We start from the raw sequence: 21,449 nt of genomic DNA, 5'->3' as shown, positions 1-21,449 counted from the left end.
CTCAATTGTTGTTGTGGTGTTCTACCTTGCTCCATTTCACTCATGTTGGGTTAATATATGTCTTGGAAACCTGGGAATACCAGATTTGTGCCAAATGTGTGTGAGGTGTTGAATCTTTCACGTAGAGCTTCATACCGTGTTTCGTTGATTCCCGTTGATCCGTAGCTCCGTTTGCAAAGTTCTTTATATGGTTTTGCACCGTTTTTACGAGCTGCATCTGTTCATATCATTCCCATGCATGTCCAAATAGTTTAGTGCAAAGTTCTGTCCAGAAACTTGTTGTAGTCTATTTTGCTTGTGCTAGTGATAGAAATAGTGTTGCACGCTCAACTTTCATGTCATGCATCATGTGATTGTTGCATTTTGTGGTGCTGCTGTTCATTGGCTGTATTCTTGTGTTGGGTAGCACCGGGAGCGGAGAACGAATACGTGGAGTCAGGAGAGTACGTGCAGGACGATCCAGAACCATTCCAAGCTGAGGATATCACAGGCAAGATGATATGACCTTGATCCCATCTCTAGACTTGTTATGTTAGTTTCGATTCCATGTCAAATTGCTCGCTGCCTACCACTGAAAATATATTGCCTCTTCATATGCCATGAGCCTAAACACCTTACTATTTCCTAGCAACTTGCTGTTGGGGAACGTCGCAAGGGAAACAAAAAAAATTCCTACGCGCACGAAGACCTATCATGGTGATGTCCATCTACGAGAGGGGATGAGTGATCTACGTACCCTTGTAGATCGTACAGCAGAAGCGTTAGAGAACGCGGTTGATGTAGTGGAACGTCCTCACGTCCCTCGATCCGCCCCGCGAACAATCCCGCGATCAGTCCCACGATCTAGTACCGAACGGACGGCACCTCCGCGTTCAGCACACGTACAGCTCGACGATGATCTTGGCCTTCTTGATCCAGCAAGAGAGACAGAGAGGTAGAAGAGTTCTCCGGCAGCGTGACGGCGCTCCGGAGGTTGGTGATGATCTAATCTCAGCAGGGCTCCGCCCGAGCTCCGCAGAAACGCGATCTAGAGGAAAAACCGTGGAGGTATGTGGTCGGGCTGCCGTGGCAAAACTTGTCTCAAATCAGCCCTAATACCTCAGTATATATAGGAGGGAGGGGGAGGGAAGAGGCAGCCTCAAACCCTCAAGGTTTGGCCGAAATCGGAGGTGGAGGAGTCCTACTCCAATCCTAGTTGGAGTAGGATTCCACCTTCCCACTTGGAAACTCTTTCCACCTTGTGTTTTTTCCTTCTCAAACCTTATGGGCCTTAGTGGGAACTTATTCCAGCCCACTAGGGGCTGGTTTATCTCTTCCCATAGCCCATGAGACCCCTTGGGGCGTGACACCCCTCCCGATGGTCCCCGGCACCCCTCCCGGCACTTCCGGTACACTACCGATGTGTCCGGAACTTTTCCGGTGACCAAAACAGGACTTCCTATATATCAATCTTTACCTCCGGACCATTCCGGAGCTCCTCGTGACGTCCGAGATCTCATCCGGGACTCCGAACAACATTCGGTAACCAACCATATAACTCAAATACGCATAAAACAACGTCGAACCTTAAGTGTGCAGACCCTGCGGGTTCGAGAACTATGTAGACATGACCCGAGTGACTCCTCGGTCAATATCCAATAGCGGGACCTGGATGCCCATATTGGATCCTACATATTCTACGAAGATCTTATCGTTTGAACCTCAGTGCCAAGGATTCATATAATCCCGTATGACATTCCCTTTGTCCTTCGATATGTTACTTGCCCGAGATTCGATCGTCAGTATCCGCATACTTATTTCAATCTCGTTTACCGGCAAGTCTCTTTACTCGTTCCGTAATACAAGATCCCGCAACTTACACTAAGTCACATTGCTTGCAAGGCTTGTGTGTGATGTTGTATTACCGAGTGGGCCCCGAGATACCTCTCCGTCACACGGAGTGACAAATCCCAGTCTTGATCCATACTAACTCAACTAACACCTTCGGAGATACCTGTGGAGCATCTTTATAGTCACCCAGTTACGTTGCGACGTTTGATACACACAAAGCATTCCTCCGGTGTCAGTGAGTTATATGATCTCATGGTCATAGGAATAAATACTTGACACGCAGAAAACAGTAGCAACAAAATGACACGATCAACATGCTACGTCTATTAGTTTGGGTCTAGTCCATCACATGATTCTCCTAATGATGGGATCCCGTTATCAAGTGACAACACTTGCCTATGGCCAGGAAACCTTGACCATCTTTGATCAACGAGCTAGTCAACTAGAGGCTTACTAGGGACAGTGTTTTGTCTATGTATCCACACAAGTATTGTATTCCAATCAATACAATTATAGCATGGATAATAAACGATTATCATGAACAAAGAAATATAATAATAACTAATTTATTATTGCCTCTAGGGCATATTTCCAACACTTGCATGGCTAGGTAGGCTTGCTCAGCTACTAATGTTAGCATTGTTAGTTGCAGGTGTTTTAAACTCATGTGATGACATGAGCTTGATATCATTATATTAATTTCTGTTATTCAATTAATGTATCTATATACTTGGTAAATGACGGGAGGCCTAGCCTTTTGCCGGGTGTCTTGTTCCGTTATTGTCGCCTTAGTTACCGGTTACCGGTGTTTGATTCCATAATGATCGCTCCTGACACGTTCGGGGTTGTTATGGGGACCCCCTTGATAAATCGTGTTAAAGCTTGTCCGGCAGGACCCAACATTGGTACTATTTGTTAATCACCTAATAATAAACTGCATAGGGAATAGCTTCCCCGAGGAATTTAATCAACAACCCGGGCCAGTGCTCCTCATGAGTGTTGCTCCAAACCAGAGCAGCTTATTACGCTCCCCGGGGCAACTCGGTGTTTTGGCGTGGTAACCATCGCTCATCCGGCGTGTCCTGAGACTGAGATACGCGGCTCTTATCAGGGTCGTCGACACGTCGGGAGGTCCTGCTAGTCTTGTCTTGCCTTAGTGGTATATCTTGCGTATAGGAATCCCAGTGAAGGTTTGGTTTTCCCCAGAGTCGAGGTTTTCCTCTAAGGAATCCGACGAGATCACGAGATTCGTGATAGAGGATGCCTTTGCGGCATGTGTTCGTTTGTGATGGACTAGTTGGAGCACCCCTGCAGGGTTTAATCTTTCGGAAAGCCGTGCCCGCGGTTATGTGGCAACTTGGAATATTTTGTTAACATCCGGTATTAGAGAACTTAAACATAAACTAATAAAAATGCCAACTGTGTGCGTAACCGTGACTGTCCCTTCGAAGACCTCTCTTCGATCGGGAACACGGTGGGGTTATGAATGCCGTAGGTAGGTGTTCAGGATCACTTTCTGATCAAGTATTCTCGATCGTTAGCATAGACCACTTTCACTCCATTTTTGCGTAAGTTAGCCAATTATTCAATCATAGGTTGCAGCAGCCTGTCACATTTCATCCCTTCCTTACCCAAATGACGTGACTAGATTTAGCACCAAGGTCTTAGATTGCTGAGTCCTCGTGGCTCACGGATTCCTCCGAAAACTCCCAGCAGGTACAGGTACCCCAGAGACTGATGATCCCGATGGCACCCAGCTGGCGTGGCAGTACGACGAGGAGACAGATCGCCTTTACGTGAACTATCCAGAGGACTGAGCCGTGGTCGTGATCGTGGGCCTGTAGCGGGTAGCATAGCATTTTCTTGGTTTTGTAGTCCGTCCCGGAACTACCTTGTTTGCATCTGCGTTGTACTCTGTATTATTAATAAGAAGACAGTTGAATCCCAGATTGTCTTCTGTAATTATGATTATGTGCTATGTTTACTTGCTTGCGAAACGCTTAGATGCGCTTCTTTCCTATTCGGGGGCCTCGACCCCCAGATCGGAAAGGACCGCATCTTGGTCGTTTGAGTCTTAGTTATATCGGAGAGTAGGTTTCATTTTTCTCCTCTTCTTTGCTCTGGTGACGCTTCCGTCTTAGGAAGTCTTTAACTCTACTCCTTTAATCGCTAAAAAAAAATTAGGATCACGCGGGTGTTTGCGAAATCTATATGATTTCGATGTGACGGAATCATGTCCTGGTGCCTCCTATCTGCTCTAAGTATCAGGGGAGTGGAGCTCCAGGGATTATCGCGCACATCGCCATCATTCAGATTTCTGAGTATCTAAGAACGGAGGGTGTTCGTTATCGCTTCAATACGGGTACTGGTGAGATAACCCCGACGTCCCCAGTACTGGTGTAGATTGTTCGGGGGTACTACCACACTTTGTATCGTTGTGATCACGAGGATCTGTTGTAGACGAAGGTCCGAGATGCTGGTTGTGTGTTGAGGGATGTGATACAGGTGACGGCTTAGTTTAGGAGTTGTGTGAAATACTCCTTGTATCCGGGTGCCTGATTGCATAACCAGTTATTTCGGGAATTCATAGGTGGGATATCTGGTAGTATCTTATAGGACTATCTTCCTACAGACGCTTGATTGAGGTTTGGGAAATCTCGATCATATGTTTGTTCCGAGCAGTTCTAGCTCACACTTGTTTGCTGTGGCCCTTATCGGAATTTTGTCATCTGTTACTTTGAGAATGCACTCTTGCTATGTTGTTCGAGTGCAATGCTAAATTCTATTCAGATATTCTGTCTTTTGATTCAGCTTATCTTCAATTATTCTGTGGACTAATATGTTGTCCGTCTTCAGGATGGCTCCACCAACTCGTCAGACCCCAGCGCGTGAGGATATGCCGCCTCCATCTCCTCCTCCGCCACCGCACATTGAACTATTGAGTAGTCCTCCTTATGTGTCAACCAACCGTTCTTAATATCTTGGTCAGCCGTAGCGGGTGGTTCATCTCCTAGCGCAGCATTAAGGACATAATCCTTCTTCCCAGCTTGCAGGAGCAACTTAAGATTACGAGCCCAGTCTATAAAGTTGCTTCCATCATCTTTCAACTTAGCTTTCTCTAGGAACGTATTAAAATTCAGGGTGACTGCCGCGTGAGCCATGATCTACAACACGAATATATTCAAAGTGGACTTAGACTATATTCAAGATAATTAGAGTTTAACTTAATCAAATTACTTGCTAAACTCCCACTCAAAAAGTACATCTCTCTAGTCATTTGAGTGGTTCATGATCCAATTCCACTAGCTCAAGTCCGATCATCACGTGAGTTGAGAACAGTTTCAGTGGTAAGCATCCCTATGCTAATCATATCAACTATATGATTCATGATCGACCGAAACCTTTCGGTCTCATGTGTTCCGAGGCCATGTCTGCACATGCTAGGCTCGTCAAGCTTAACCCGAGTGTTCCGCGTGTGCAACTGTTTTGCACCCGTTGTATGTGAACGTTGAGTCTATCACACCCGATCATAACGTGGTGTCTCGAAACGACGAACTGTAGCAACGGTGCACAGTCGGGGAGAACACAATTTCGTCTTGAAATTTTAGCGAGAGATTACCTCATAATGCTACCATCGTTCTAAGCAAAATAAGGTGCAAGAAAGGATTAACATCACATGCAATTCATAAGTGACATGATATGGTCATCATCACGTGCTTCTTGATCTCCATCACCAAAGCACCGGCACGATCTTCTTTGTCACCGGCGCCACACCATGATCTCCATCAACGTGTCGCCATCGGGGTTGTCGTGCTACTCATGCTAATACTACTAAACCTACATCCTAGCAATATAGTAAACGCATCTGCAAGCACAAACGTTAGTTTAAAGACAACCCTATGGCTCCTGCTGGTTGTCGTACCATCGACGTGTAAGTCGATATTAACTATTACAACATGATCATCTCATGCATCCAATATATCACATCACATCGTTGGCCATATCACATCACAAGCATACCCTGCAAAAGCAAGTTAGACATCCTCTAATTGTTGTTGCATGTTTTACGTGGTGACTATGGGTATCTAGTAGGATCGCATCTTACTTACGCAAACACCACAAAGGAGATATATGAATTGCTATTTAACCTCATCCAAGGACCTCCTCGGTCAAATCCGATTCAACTAAAGTTGGAGAAACCGACACTCGCCAGTCATCTTTGAGCAACGGAGTTGCTCGTAGCGATGAAACTAGTCTCTCGTAAGCGTACGAGTAATGTCGGTCCAAGCCGCTTCGATCCAACAATACCGCGGAATCAAGAAAAGACTAAGGAGAGTAGCAAATCGCACATCACCACCCACAAAAACTTTTGTGTTCTACTCGAGAAGACATCTACGCATGAACCTAGCTCATGATGCCACTGTTGGGGAACGTCGCATGGGAAACAAAAAATTTCCTACGCGCACGAAGACCTATCATGGTGATGTCCATCTACGAGGGGGATTTTAGATCTACGTACCCTTGTAGATCGCACAGCAGAAGCGTTAATAAACGTGGTTGATGTAGTGGAACGTCCTCACGTCCCTCGATCCGCCCCGCGAACCGTCCCACGAACCGTCCCACGATCCGCTCCAATCTAGTGCTGAACGGACGGCACTTCCGCGTTCAGCACACGTACAGCTCGACGATGATCTCGACCTTCTTGATCCAGCAAGAGATACGGAGAGGTAGATGAGTTCTCTGGCAGCGTGACGACGCTCCGGAGGTTGGTGGTGATCTAATCTCAGCAGGGCTCCGCCCGAGATCCGCAGAAACGCGATCTAGAGGAAGAACCGTGGAGGTATGTGGTCGGGCTGCCGTGGAAAAGTTGTCTCAAATCAGCCCTAAAACCTCCGTATATATAGGTGGGAGGGGAGGGGCCTTGCCTTGGGGCTCAAGGATCCCAAGGGGTCGGCCGAAGGGGGGGGGAGGAGTCCTCCTCCAATCCTAGTCCAACTAGGATTGGAAGGTGGAGTCCTTCCCTTCCTTCCCACTTCCCCCTTTTTTCTCATTGATTTTCTTATCTCCATGCGCATGGGCCTCTCTCGGCTTGCCCACCAGCCCACTAAGGGCTGGTGCGGCACCCCTAAGGCCTATGGGCTTCCCCGGGGTGGGCTCCCCCCCCCCCCCCCGGTGAACATCCGGAACCCATTCGTCATTCCCGGTACATTCGTGGTAATTCCGAAAACCTTCCAATAATCAAATGAGGTCATCCTATATATCAATATTCGTCTCCGGACCATTCCGAAAACCCTCGTGACGTCCGTGATCTCATACGGGACTCCGAACAACATTCGGTAACCAACCATATAACTCAAATACGCATAAAACAACGTTGAACCTTAAGTGTGCAGACCCTGCGGGTTCGAGAACTATGTAGACATGACACGAGGGACTCCTCGGTCAAAATCCAATAGTGGGACCTGGATGCCCATATAGGATCCTACATATTCTACGAAGATCTTATCGTTTGAACCTCAGTGCCAAGGATTCATATAATCCCGTATGTCATTCTCTTTGTCCTTCGGTATGTTACTTGCCCGAGATTCAGTCGTCAGTATCCGCATACCTATTTTAATCTTGTTTACCGGCAAGTCTCTTTACTCGTTCCGTAATACAAGATCCCGCAACTTACACTAAGTCACATTGCTTGCAAGGCTTGTGTGTGATGTTGTATTACCGAGTGGGCCCCGAGATACCTCTTCGTCATACGGAGTGACAAATCCCAGTCTTGATCCATACTAACTCAACGGACACCTTCGGAGATACCTGTAGAGCATCTTTATAGCCACCCAGTTACGTTGTGACGTTTGATACACACGAAGTATTCCTCCGGTGTCAGTGAGTTATATGATCTCATGGTCATAGGAATAAATACTTGACACGCAGCAAACAGTAGCAACAGAATGACACGATCAACATGCTACGTCTATTAGTTTGGGTCTAGTCCATCACATGATTCTCCCAATGATGTGATCCAGTTATCAAGCAACAACACCTTGTACATAGTCAGAAGACCCTGACTATCCTTGATCAACTGGCTAGCCAACTTGAGGCTCACTACAACACGTACGTTAATAGCAGGCACTTTAAAATGCCTCAGAAAGCCCATATAATGCCAGCTTAGAGAAAAGAAGGCATTTTCAAAATATGCTAGAGATGGTCACGAAGGAAAAGGTCTTTTAAGGCATTTTTCTATAATGCCTTCAAAGATCAGCACAAAGGCATGTTTAAAATGCCAGCAAGCTCAATTTAAGGCATTTTTTTTAAACGCCTCAAAAGATCAACACACAGGCACTTTTTTAGAACGCCAAAAAGTTCAATTAAAGGCATTTTTTCAGAATGCCTCCAAAGACTATTTGTAGCATTTCTCATACTGCCTCTACAAATTATGCATGGCATCTCTCATACTGCCTTCAAAACATTTTTGTGGCATTTCTAAATAATGCCTCTAAACCATTATGTGGCATCTTCTGTATTGCCTCTAAAATGTTTCTGTGGCATAATAAAAATATGATAAAACACTATTACAGCAAGCTCAAAAATTTGCATCTGGATCTGTCCAAACACACATACAACAGACAAGAGAAAGAGCAAGTGTTCACAACAGACAAGAGCAAGAGCAAGAGTAAAACAAGATTGAGAGGCTACAGACAAGAGCAAGTGTTCACAAATAATATGCACGCGAATAATATCCAACAGTAAAACATCTGGATATGGCATCATCTAGAAGTATCATCGTGCACGCGAATAATGTAAAGCATGACCATCAGAACATCTTCACAAATTCTGAAACAATATCAAAGTATCAATCACAAACAGAAATGTACACTGCCTACAGCTTGATGCAATCAATCATAGACGGACACAGACAAGAGCAAGCCAATCAGCGGTGTGTCACCTTCAACTTCAACCTTCAGGAGTGTACCAGCATTTCTAGGCATCTACAAGAGCAAAGAATGTTCTCAGCAATGTAACAAGGTTACACGGACATGCATGCAAGAATGTATAGGTTAAAGAAGTCTCTTGTAGGTGGATGAACCATATCAAAGAAGTCTCTTGTAGGTGGATGATACTTCTTAGAATCCATATCACTAGCCTAATATTCATCATTCCCACCACTTCTAGCATCCATATCAAAGAAGTCTCTTGTAGGTGGATGAACCACGGCGTACCAATCCTTCTCTATAGAATCTTGTACATAATAGACTTGGGTGGCTTGAGTTGCGAGGATAAATGGCTCGTCAAATATATCACTACCGCTGCTTAGCAAGTGGTTAAAATTCACATCAGTTATTCCATATGGGTCCTTTCGAACCCTAGCATCAGGGCGAACACTATCGACCCAATCGCACTTGAATAAAACCACGTTGCCTTTGTTAGAATAATTCAGCTCAACTATTTCAGTGATTTGTCCATAATAAGCAACATCTCCTAAAGTTGGATTCTTATCTTTAGCACTTGAGAAACTAGATGTCTTTGCAATCATAGATACTCCATCGCACTGTGTTTCTTTGCCATCACCATATCCCCTTGTGTGGAAAGTGCATCCATTTATAGAGTAAGCATTATACTTCTTCACCATCCGATATGGCTTTTGTGCTAAGACTTTAACTTCTTCAGGGATCTTAACATTATTGGAAATCAATGATTGAACCTAAATACATAACATAGTCAGTGCAATATCGCCAGATGAAGTGCTTTAAGAATTTTAGCGTGTGATCACAGAACTTACATGGTTAGCAAACCAAGTGTGGAAACTATTGTGATGGGCACGTTCTAAATCACGTATTTTTGTGCGTTGACCCACTGATAGAATATCATGATGTTGTCTACAGGAACATGAGAGAGGGTTATTACTAGTTCAGAGAGCATGGAGAGTATGGAACAGGTGTTGAGAAACTTACTGGACATAGGGAGCAATGTGGGGGTAATTGACCAGCACATATCTTTGTGCTTGAATCCATGATGTGTAGTCTAGTTCTTCAAAACAAGGAGCAAATAGAGGACGACCGACTATTCTCAAGTATGGTTGTTGGTTTGTCGAGTCATTGGGGAGAATACAATCATTATGACGTCCTCTTTCAGTGAATTTGGTTGGACAATCATGCAAATATCTCGAGCAAAATGTAAGAGTGTCATCCAAAACATATCCCTCTGCTATTGATCCCTCCGGGTGACTTAGCGTATGGACCATACTTTTCAACTTGCCCAAAAACCTCTCAACTGCCCACATGCTTCGATAATGAACCGGTCCAGCAATCCTTACTTCAGTTGCAAGATGAACGGTCAAGTGCTCCATGATGTCAAAAAAGGCAGGAGGAAACACTTTTTCCAACTGGCACATGATTTCAGGAATCTCATCCTCCAACTTTTGTATCTCACTCACATTGACAACCTTAGAGTATAATTGCTTGAAGTAGTTGCACAGACGCATCAATGGAACACAAACAACTTCACGCAAAGTTTTCCTCACGGCTAAGGGCAACAAATCACGCATTATAATATGACAGTCATGGCTCTTTAGTCCATTCAATCTCCTTTTCTTCATATCAACTTTGTTGTGCAAGTTAGATGCATAGCCATCAGGAAACCTTGCATCCTTAAGAACTTGGCAAAACATCTTTGTTCCGTGTGAATCCAAGTAGTATAATGCTGGAGGTAGGTATGGTTTACTCCCAGTTAAATCTGGATGTTGATCCGGGCGTATGTTCAATTGTTCTAGGTCAAGACGTGATTTTAAATTATCCTTTGATCTTTTGCTAACATTCAGAAGGGTATGGACAATATTCTCAAACACATTCTTTTCTATGTGCATAGGATCCAGATTATGACGCACTAGAAGTGTTTCCCAGTATGGCAGCTGAAAGAAGCAACTTCTCTTTCTGAATATTGAGGTGTCTTCCTGCACATTCATGCCATTATCATCTACCTGATTACGACGTCGCTTCTTGTTTCTCTTCTGCTGCAGTTTCCCATATGTAGTTTTCATGTCCTTTGTCAATATTGAAATGGCATACGCTGAAAGGGGAACGGGGGGCTCTCGATGTTCCTCAAAACCATCAAATGACTCAGCATCAAATCGAAACTCGTGATCAGGTTCCATGAATCGGCGATGTCCCATATAGCATTTCTTGTGTCCATTCTTTAACCAAATAGAGCATGTATCTGATAGACAATGGGAGCACACTGCTAAATTTTCCCCGGACAAAGATCCACGCCCAGGCCAATCACTTATTGTCCATAGTAGTGCAGCACGTAAGAGAAACTTCTTAGATCGAGAGGCATCATAAGTCTAGACTCCATCATTCCAAAGCTCCAAAAGATCATCTATGGTCAGCTGCATGTAGACATCCATGTCTTTTCCTGGAGATTTTTTACCAGGGATGATGACAAAGAGGATAAAGTTTGATTGCTTCATACAAATCCATGGTGGAAGGTTGTAGGGGATCAAGATGATGGGCCATATGCTATATGAGAGATTCGTATTTCCAAAAGGGTTAAAAGCATCAGCTCCCAATCCAAGTCTAATGTTGCAAACTTCTGAACTGAAGTCTTCATGAGTAGCATCGAAGTGTTTCCATGCAGGTGAATCTGCTGGGTGTCGTATCAAGCCATCCTTTGTGCGGCCTTCGCTGTGCCACCTCATATCTGATGCTGTCTTTGTAGAAGCGAACAACCTTTGGAGTCTCTTCTTTAGCGGGAAATGGCGAACCACCTTTTGAGGCACCTTGTGGACACGCCTTCCATCAACTCCAGTATTTACGCTCTTCCATCTACTTGTGCCACACACTGGACATGATATGGCATCATCATGTTCCTTCCTAAATAGAATGCAATCATTTTTGCATGCATCTATACTGTCATATCCAATACCAATGGCTCTCACAAACTTTTTGGCCCCATGAAAATTTTTGGGCAAGGCATGACCTTCTGGAAGTGCTTCCTTAATTAGTGTCAATACCTCATCAAAGCAGACATTGCTCATTCCCCTCATATTCTTGACGTGAAGCAACCTCACCAAAAATTGCAGCTTCGAGAATCTTTTGCAACCCGGGTACAGCTCTTGGCGTCCATCATTAACTAATCTGTAGTATTCTTCAGCATCGTCGTCCAAATCATCTTCAGATTCTTGCTCCTCTCCTAAAGTACGAGTATCGTACATCCCAAATCCTTCCAGTAGCATCTCATCCATCTCATCACTATCAACATATTCTTCAAACTGTGAACTAGGACCTGAAGTTGTTTCAGAGGGCCGCATAGTTTCTCCATGATGAATCCATGTGGTATATCCAACCATGAATCCATCATAAATCAAATGATCATAGACTTCAAGTTCACCTAACCAGCGAGAGTTTGCACATATCTTGCAAGGGCAGAGAATCCTGCTGTTTTTTGCTGACGTACGAAAAGAAAAATTTATGAAGTTGGTAGTTCCTTCAGAATACTCGACGGAAGACCTTGCTGCTCGCATCCAACTCTTATCCATTCTCAACTGAATAGAACCAAGTTGTACACTCCTTCTGGGAGTACAGCTAGCTTATTGTGCAAGTGCCAGTAATTAGTGTATCTATATATCACCAATCTACAACATAGTCAAACTGCACAATGTCAAACCAAAATGATTGTTCAGGAGAATTATCTCAAACGATGTAGAAAAGGAAAGTAGCTGGGAGAGTTTCATCTAGCACATACATATGGTCAATCTACATGTATTAAACGATGTAGAACATCTAGCACAAACACAAAAGGAAAGTAAAACGATGTAGAAAAGTTTAGGAGAATTATCTCAAACACCTTGTGTGCACCTGGGCGTTGGATCAACAGCAGAACGTGAGCGAGCTTGATCCGTGCACAGCAACAGAACTTCAGGAGATCGGGAAGAGGGCCACCTTCCTCCTCCTCCGTCGCCTCCTCGGCCTGGCCAGCGCGAGTGGGGGGATCGGGAAGAGGGTCGAACTGGGCGGCTGGATGCGGCCGATTTGGTCCGAAGGCCGCCGGATCAGAGCTTCCCCCAAAGTTAAACCAGCGGCGCGGCCACGAGCATTGCGCGAGTGGAGCGGCGGGGAGACGGCGCGAGCGGAGCGGCGGGGAGGGCTACCGGCGGCGGCGGTTACCGGCTGCGGCTGCACACAAGGTGTCCACCGCGATGTGCAGAGAGAGTTTTCTTTTTTCTTTTTTCTTTTTTCTGTGTTGTCCACCGATGTGCAGAGAGAGGTGGGAGGGTTGTTTCGTAAATAGTCAAACATCAAGGGTCAAATTGTATAATAAAATTAATATTAGAGGCGCTCTCGGCCGGAATGCCAGTAACAATTGGAGGCACTTTTTCAAACTGCCATTAGTACATGATTTTAAGGCATTTTAGGAAATCGCCGTTAATAAAATGCCTCCTAATGACGTACGTGTTGTAGTGGCTTGCTAGGGACAGTGTTTTGTCTATGTATCCACACATGTATCTAAGTCTTCATTCAATACAATTATAGCATGGATAATAAACGATTATCTTGATACATGAATTATAACAATAACTTATTTATCATTGCTTCTAGGACATAATTCCAACAAGATCCATGTCCTCCATCGCCGAAGCCGACTCCGAACGGATGGAATTCAGGATGATCAGCTGCTCCAGCCACAGATCCACGTCCTTATCGCCGGAGCCGATTCCAAACAGATGGAAATCCGGATGATCAACAGCTCCGCTCCAGCCACAGATCCACGTCCTCCATCACCGGAGTCTCCTCCTCCCCAATATCTAGCGGCGGCGCCTCCTCCGTCGACTCTTGTTTGTCCCCCCCCCCCCCCCCCCCCCCCGCGGGCCACAGCTAGCGGTGGAAGGAAACAGGTCAGGCATCTGGAATCTGGACGGTGTACTTGTCCCTCCTTTTTGCATCACATTTTTTGTAATTGGATGCAAAATTCCGATTGCTTGTGTGATGGAGAATGGCACACGTAGCGGCATGACCACGTGATTCGGCAGCGTCCAAGATGATGGGCTGGCAGCTGCCTTCACACCCAAGTTAGCATTATATATTGTTATTACTACTATTGTACGTATTCAAATCATCGAATAATATAATTTGTTGGCTGATACCGACGTGAGTCATGGCGCCCGGTTGGTTGATTAGGACAGCAAACTGCACGCACTTGCACCGACCACAAGATATTAGTCACAAACTTTTTTCCTCGACTCGAATGGTACGAGTAGATTCCACAACATCACGAGACAAGACTAAATAAAATAATGGAGTACGGCGAATTAATATGTGTTTGATTGGTTACAAGGATAGACCATGAAAAGGGTGTTTCTTTATCGGAATTTTTTGTTGTAGGGACTAAAAAAATTCCTTTTAATCTCATATGAAAGAAACAAGAGAAAATTTTAGGAACTAAATAGAGTTATTTGGGACTAAAGGAAGAAGTCTCTATGGAAGGGTCTTTTTGAGACTTTTTGACACTTTTTCAACAGTACCCTTTCTTTTAGCATGTCATATAATAACTTTTACTCCCTCCATTCCTAAATATAAGTCTTTTAAGATATTTCATTAGGAGTCTACATACGGAGTAAAATGAGTGAATCTACATTCTAAAATATGTCTATATACATCCGTATATAATCCAAAACCTCTTTAGGCCTCGTTTGGTTAAGGGGGATTGAGGAGGTTTTCAAAGGGAGGGATTTCAGGGGATTGGGTGAATCCCTTTGTTCCACCCAATCCTCTCAAATCTCCGGGGTTTTGCTTCCACTAGTCCCCCGAGGAGGGTTTTGAAACACATGAATAGGAAGGGATTGAAGGGGAACGGAGGGGATTGGGCTAAGGAAACCCCTCCTACCAAATGGCACGCGGGGATCTGTGGGGTTTCTGGACCCCCTGGGGATTTTCCTCTCAAACCCTCCCCAATCCCCCTTAACCAAACAAGGCCTTAAAGACTTATATTTAGGAACGGAGGGAGTAGTAAATTACTACGGAGTATTATAACATGGTCTTTTTGCATGCCTTATTTTTTGCGGCAAAATTGACAAAAATGACCCCTGGGGCGAAAGAACTCACGGATTGACCCCTCGGAGGAAATAATTCACCGGCCTGACCCTTTTGTGTGGCGTCCGACACCTAGGCGCCACACTGTACTGTGTGACGCCTAGGTGTTCGGCGCCACACCCCCGACCACGTGGTAGGGAGGGGGCCACCCCCCAGGCAGTGTGACGCCTAAGCCTCAGGCGTCACACATTGTAATGTGTGGCGCCTAACGCTTAGGCGCCACACATGGACTTATACAGCCACGGCCCAGCCTCCCTCCCCACCCCCTCCCTCATTCAAACAGAAACTGCCGCTGTGGCGGCGGCTGGCTCTCATCCCCTCCCCCATCTCCTTCAGATCTGGGGATTTCTTCCTTGGATTGATCCCCCAAGGTAATGTCCTCCCCCATCCCTTCCCTTGGATCTGTTATCTTTTTCTGCTAAACTGATGCATGTTTGTTGTTACTTGTAGTTGGACGATGCTTGTCGCAGGACGACAAAGGACGATGGAGTTGGTGGTTGTATGCTCCTACTTTCAGTATGGAGCTGGGAACGCCTACCTGTTGGACGCCCTAAAAGCTCACAGTGGAATACCTGGGATGACCACGGCAACCCTGTACGGCAACCTACATGGGCTTACAAGTGGGAGTTGGTATCGGAGGTGGCAAGCGAAGTGAACCTATTGTACAAGCAATACACCAACGAGATGGATTCGCTTACCCCCGAGCAGGTAAGATGGTTTCAGAGTTAACTTCCAGCTTCTATGTTGTGAGTGAAATGAATTGTGGTATTCATCTTGTATTGTAGGTTGAATGGGAGCCATATGGTGTCGGGCCAAATTTTGGTGATGCACACATGTTCGAGCTGAATCCACTATGCGTGCAGGAAAGACATCTTTGGCTAATGCGTTGTCCCCTAATATGCAATTAGGCGGTTGAGTTTCATCTCTCGCATCGTGTGATGCGTCAATTTGGGTACTTTTAGCCACACCCGCTGGAGTGGGTGGACACGGACACACAGCTTCACAGGTAACAAAAAATAAATAGTGATTAGTTTTGTTCTTAATGTTGAGCGAGCTACTTATGTGTTTTGTTCAAAGCAGGTTGGATAGGAGGAGGCAGCGAAAAATCAAGGATTGGCAGAAGCATCATAAGAGCTATGTCGTTATGTTCGAGCAAAGTGTGCAGGCAACTTCGAGCATACAACGAACCCAGTACCGTCAGCATTGTCCTCTTGCGTTCAGCAACTACCTAAGATGGTTTCAGGAGAGTACTCGTGTCGAGATTTGTCTGCCGGCTTACGAGGAGGACATATTGGAAGAACCCACTGAGTACGATGCACTTGCCCAAGGCGGTTACAGCAAGTTGATTCGCGAAGGGTACCAAACTTCCTTCGCCTCTGTCCTGAACTTTGTGGTAAGTGTGCTCCCCTATGAAAATTATGAATTCTAGTGGACCTATTCACTTGCACTTATTTGTTGTCATTGTCTTGTGATCATAGCGCAAAGAGGTGAAGAAACAAGCTGATGAGTCGGAAGATATTCTAGATAACACACCTGGAGGACAAAAGGGAGAATCTGCACTTCGTCTATTCATAAAGGTGTTGTGTCATTATTATTATTTTGCCCACGAATGCAACATTACAGGTTACCTAATATATGTCATTTATATTTGAATCTAACAGGAACAGGGCAAGAAGTTACGTCGCCTATCCAACATTTTAGGTTGCCGTGACCCTGAATATATTTCACCTTCGAGATCCGGTTCATCCGAAAGAAATACTCTTGACGATTCAGCTTCTTCAGGCGCTCGTATGGATGATGGTGACATTACCTCGGCGGCTAATACCCAAAGAAATACTGTAGAGGATGATGTTGACACTCCTGAGGTATGACATAGCCATACAATTTGCACTTTCAACTTCAGCTTTGAACCTTCAAATTTGAACTTTCAACCTTCATATGTATTAGGCTGCGGACGACATGACGTTGAAGGCTTTCCAACGCTCCGCTTACATGTTGAAGCCCAGGAAGGAATTTAAGCGCTACTCACCGGATGATTATGCGAAAGGAAAGAATCCGGTGGCCGGGGGCTCTCGTTTGTCAAGGATGAGAAGCATGGACGATGAGGTTGAGGATGGTGATGACGATGAGTCGGATGACCCGGAGCAATTTGTGGTTGCGAGAAGGAAGAAGCTAGTATCCAAGAGGGGACGAGGCCCCAAGTGATTTGGAGTTGGTGTTGCACTTGTCGAGCTGAACTATTTACTTTTGTTGTGAACTATTTCGAGTTGTGAACCATTTAGTTGTTGTTAAATTTGTTTTGAACCATTTAGTTGTTGGCTATGATGATGATGTCAATAATTGTTGCACTTGATGATTCCTTGGCTTTCACATATATGATTGCTGCCAAAATTGCTTTATTGCTGTCAAAAATGCTGTTTTGATGTCTAAATTCAGATTCCAACAGGTTTTCACATGTGTGACGCCTAAGCCTAAGGCGCCACACACCTCACATGTGTGTGGCGCCTTAGGCTTAGGCGCCACAGATGTGAAATGGACTGGGGGAGGGGTGGGGAGGGGGGCTGGGCCGTGGCTGTATAAGTCCATGTGTGGTCCATGTATAAGTCAATGTGTGACGCCTGAGGTAGGCGTCACACTGCCTGGGGGGTGACCCCCTCCCTACCACGTGGTCGGGGGTGTGGCGCCGAACACCTAGGCATCACACAATACAGTGTGACGCCTAGGTGTCGGGCGCCACACAAAAGGGTCAGGCCGGTGAATTATTTCCTCCGAGGGGTCAATTCGTGAGTTCTTTCCCCAGAGTCATTTTTGTCAATTTTGCCATTTTTTGCGTCGGTTTTGCACCACGCTTGACGGGAGGGGACGGTTCCACTTTTCCGCGCCGAACGTCACCTTCTTTCCACCTTCCTCCTCCGTCCCTTCCCACTCCCACGCCGACGCCGACGCCGCCGACGCGCCCGTCCTCCGGTCTACATTATATACCCGCGCCCTCACAATCCACCATTTTTCTTCCTCTCCAACCCGCCATTATCCATCCTCAACCAGACGGTTCCCATCCCCGGGCGTCCTGCGTCTGCCATCTCCTTCGCTCCATCCGCGCAGGTAACTAAGTAGGCGCTGAGTTTTCTCCACTCCAATCTCCGCTCGTCCGTGCCGTGTATCCTCTCTCGCCGGCGGCACGGCCCTTTCTCCCGGACGCCGCCGCGCGCGCGCGCTGGGGCCTGTAATGCGACGCCGCAGATTCGATTTTCTCACAGATCTGCGCTCGTTTGGGGATTGATTGGCTCTCTTCTGCTGTTCTCTTGCAGATCGGCCGGCCGGTCGAAATGGGCCACGAGGGCGCCAAGTACGGCGACGACGGCCGCCCCACCTGCGACTGCCTCCTCTTCGGTACGACGTCCCTCTGCTCTGCCGCTGAATCTCCCCGTCAGGCTAAAATGATTCTCACACCAACTTCCTAGTGAATGTCTAATATACTCTACTTTGCTCCCTTCTTTTTTTTAGACCTCGATGACACGCTCTACCCGGTGGGATCAGGCATCGGCCTCGACGTCATGAACAACATCCAAGGTAACATACATAACTAACATAAGCCACACTCTGCTGATTGCTTTTACCGAAAATCTGCACCAGTAACATCGGTTTGCAGGGAGAGATAGATGTCAGATGCATGCCTTCTCTGTCTATGTATGTATATTATGGTGTTGATGAGTTCTCTTGCTGCTGTCTGACTAATTGGCTTGTCTGATGGTCCAGAATACATGATCGACAAGCTCGGCATCAACAAGGGCGTCAGCCTCGAGCTCTGCATCCTCCTCTACAAGCAGTATGGAACCACCATGGCCGGTCTCAGGGTGCGTATATATGGTCTCAATCCACAGCAAAAACGGCTTCTTTTGTTTCTTTCTATATATTGACCATATGTATGTCCTTGCGATGTAGGCCATTGGGTACCAATTCGACTACGATGATTTCCACGGGTAGGGTGCTGCCATGCCGGCTTCCCTACAATACAAACTCGTTGTTTCACTCTTCGTTTTGACCTGCAATTTTGGCAAAAACAGAGTAGAATTGCAGAGCCTTGATTGTTTCATTTGCTCTGCAGCTTTGTTCACGGAAGGTTGGCCTACGAAAAGCTCAAGCCCGACCCGGTGCTCAGGAACATCCTCCTCAGCCTACCCATCCGCAAACTCGTATGTATCTGAAACCTGAAACTTTTCATCAGGTCCAGTGATGGGATGTGACTATAATGTTGTATCCATTGTGCTGCTAGGTGTTCACGAACGGTGACAGGCTCCATGCTTCGAGGGCCATGAAGAGGCTCGGAATCGATGACTGCTTCGAGGGGGTTCTGTGCTTTGAGACATTGAACCCGGCATCGCCCACTCCTGTGCCATCTGACAAAGTTGAGATCTTCGATATAATGAAGCACCTGGCTCATCCTGAGCCTGGGGTTGAGCTGCCAAGATCACCAATCCTGTGCAAACCGAACATAGATGCAATGCTGCATGCCCTCAAGCTTGCCGACATCAATCCTCAGACTACTGTAAGTCCCGAATAACTCAATGGTCATATTCAGAGAGAGATTCATGGGTACCTCATGTTGTATGGTGTGCTAACTGGCTAAGAAACACGTGCCAGATATTTTTCGATGACAGCATCAGGAACATACAGGCCGGGAAGCAGATTGGAATGCACACTGTCCTGGTATGTAAAATCCTGCCTCCGGTTATGTCGCGCGAATTTGGTTGATGATCAGAGTTTGCTAATGTGTGTGTCGTTGAATCATTATACTACCAGGTTGGAACCTCTGAAAGGATTAAAGGCGCTGACCATGCCTTGGAGAGCCTTCACAACATGAAGGAGGCGTTTCCTGAACTGTGGGTGGAGGCTGTGAAGGACGAGGACGTCAGGAACTCGAGCAAAGTCGGAATCGAGACATCGGTGATCGCGTAAATCCTCATGAACTGACTCGGCCTTTTTGGGCGAACGGGCAGATGGGACAAACGTATCATTATCAGAGGCAATCCATGTACGCACTATCTGTATGTCTGACAGTAGATGCACTGATTAGAACAAGGGAAATGTTGTAATCGTGAAGGGAAACTGATACCACTTTCCTTATGTTTTTCCCCTGTAATAAGAAATAAAATGTTCTGGATGTCTGTGTCAGTCAGATCATAGCTGTTCTGCTAAGAAAACGTTAATGCTCTTGGCGTCAGCTTAATACACTTCACATGGCAATAGACCTGCTATGCTAATACTATTGACATTGCCAATAGGTGTGTAAACGAGTCGAGTTTGAGCGATCTAGACTATGCTCGGCTCAGCTTGCATCATACAAGTGATCTCCATTTGTTTTCTATTTGGCGCCTTAAGCATCTATTACTGTGTATTTTGCAAACGAGCGCACACCCTCTTCCTCACATATGACCTGAGGTAACCACTGGGATAGCTAAACTCTTGTGCTTTCTTACTTATCTTTTATTTTATCTTTTTTAAGCTAGCTGAAAGCCCCCAGTTTTGGAAAGCTTCCAGAGCCTAATCCGGTTTTTCCGGTCGCTGAATAGTTTTCGGTCCCCGGTTTCTAGACCGTTTTTGTTTCCTTTTCTTTTCGTTTATTTTCTTTAATATTTTTAATTATTTATTTTCTTTCTTTATTTTACTTTTTTACTTTTTTCAAGATGCTTGAACTTTTTCAAGTTTGATGAACATTTTTTTCAAAATGCATGAACTTTTTTCTTTCAATTCAATGAACCTTCCATATTTGATGATTTTTTCGAAATTAATAAACTTTTTTCAAAAATCAATTACTATTTTCAATGATTTATTTAAAGAATGATGAACTTTTTCAAATTTGATGAACTGCTCTTCGAAATAGATGAACTTTTCAAATTCGATTAACTGTTTTTTGAAATAGATGAACTTCTTCAAGTTTGTGAAATTTTCTTCAAAAAATGAACTCTTTCAAAATTGATTAACATTTTGGTTGGACCCTAAGAAACAAAAAATGCGATCGAGTGGCCAGGGAGAGGTTTCCTTCTTTCGGGGCGCCAGCAGCCTGTTTGGGCGGCTTAAGATGTCTTTAATAGTGTGCATGAGCTCAAAAATTACCTACAAACCCACTTTTGACTGCTTGATAACGTGTATAGACTCACGTTGACTATGCTCATCGCCTAGAAAAAGTTCTCCCATCCATGTTGAGTTGAGCACGCCTATATAGGTGGGTGCATGGACGCAGCCATGCTCTCCCCGACACATAAAAAATGTTCATAATTTCAAAAAATATATTAAATTTACAATAAAATTCATAATTTATAATTTCGTTTAAAATTTTAAAAAACATTTAGAATTTGAAAATTTGTTTAAATTTTCAAACAAGTATAGAATTTCAAAATTTCGTTAACTTCTCAAAAAATGTTGGGAATTTGATATCTCGTTTAAATTTTCAAAAAACAACGAGCAAGGGGTAGAGCATCTTCATACCTTTGAAGATCGCTAAACGAAAGCATTATTAAGAACGCGGTTGATGGAGTACGA

General features: G+C 45.1%; 3 protein-coding genes across 3 annotated transcripts; 1 reads left to right on the top strand and 2 right to left on the bottom strand.

Annotated features, from left to right (window-relative positions):
* Positions 1 to 8,968: 8,968 nt before the first annotated feature.
* LOC123442297 lies at positions 8,969 to 10,993 on the bottom strand. The gene is made up of 3 exons (XM_045118318.1): positions 9,777 to 10,993; positions 9,605 to 9,701; positions 8,969 to 9,526 (listed from the first exon to the last, which is right to left on the bottom strand). Exons 1-3 carry the CDS (start codon positions 10,991 to 10,993, stop codon positions 8,969 to 8,971), a joined length of 1,872 nt encoding a protein of 623 aa, XP_044974253.1.
* A 163-nt stretch (positions 10,994 to 11,156) lies between these two features.
* Positions 11,157 to 12,459, bottom strand: LOC123441172. Its single transcript, XM_045117675.1, has one exon. It carries the CDS (start codon positions 12,356 to 12,358, stop codon positions 11,165 to 11,167), a length of 1,194 nt encoding a protein of 397 aa, XP_044973610.1. The 5' UTR covers positions 12,359 to 12,459; the 3' UTR covers positions 11,157 to 11,164.
* A 5,310-nt stretch (positions 12,460 to 17,769) lies between these two features.
* On the top strand, positions 17,770 to 20,085 carry LOC123441171 (uncharacterized protein C24B11.05-like). The gene is made up of 9 exons (XM_045117674.1): positions 17,770 to 18,011; positions 18,218 to 18,299; positions 18,414 to 18,479; positions 18,666 to 18,763; positions 18,852 to 18,889; positions 19,015 to 19,102; positions 19,183 to 19,455; positions 19,551 to 19,616; positions 19,710 to 20,085. Exons 2-9 carry the CDS (start codon positions 18,236 to 18,238, stop codon positions 19,863 to 19,865), a joined length of 849 nt encoding a protein of 282 aa, XP_044973609.1. The 5' UTR covers positions 17,770 to 18,011; positions 18,218 to 18,235; the 3' UTR covers positions 19,866 to 20,085.
* The last annotated feature ends 1,364 nt before the right edge of the window (positions 20,086 to 21,449 follow it).

Source organism: Hordeum vulgare, chromosome 3H, assembly GCF_904849725.1.
Source record: "Hordeum vulgare subsp. vulgare chromosome 3H, MorexV3_pseudomolecules_assembly, whole genome shotgun sequence".
Classification (NCBI taxonomy): domain Eukaryota; kingdom Viridiplantae; phylum Streptophyta; class Magnoliopsida; order Poales; family Poaceae; genus Hordeum; species Hordeum vulgare.
The sequence above is the reverse complement of the archived record's forward strand: the minus strand, read 5'-3'. Positions and strand labels throughout refer to the sequence as shown.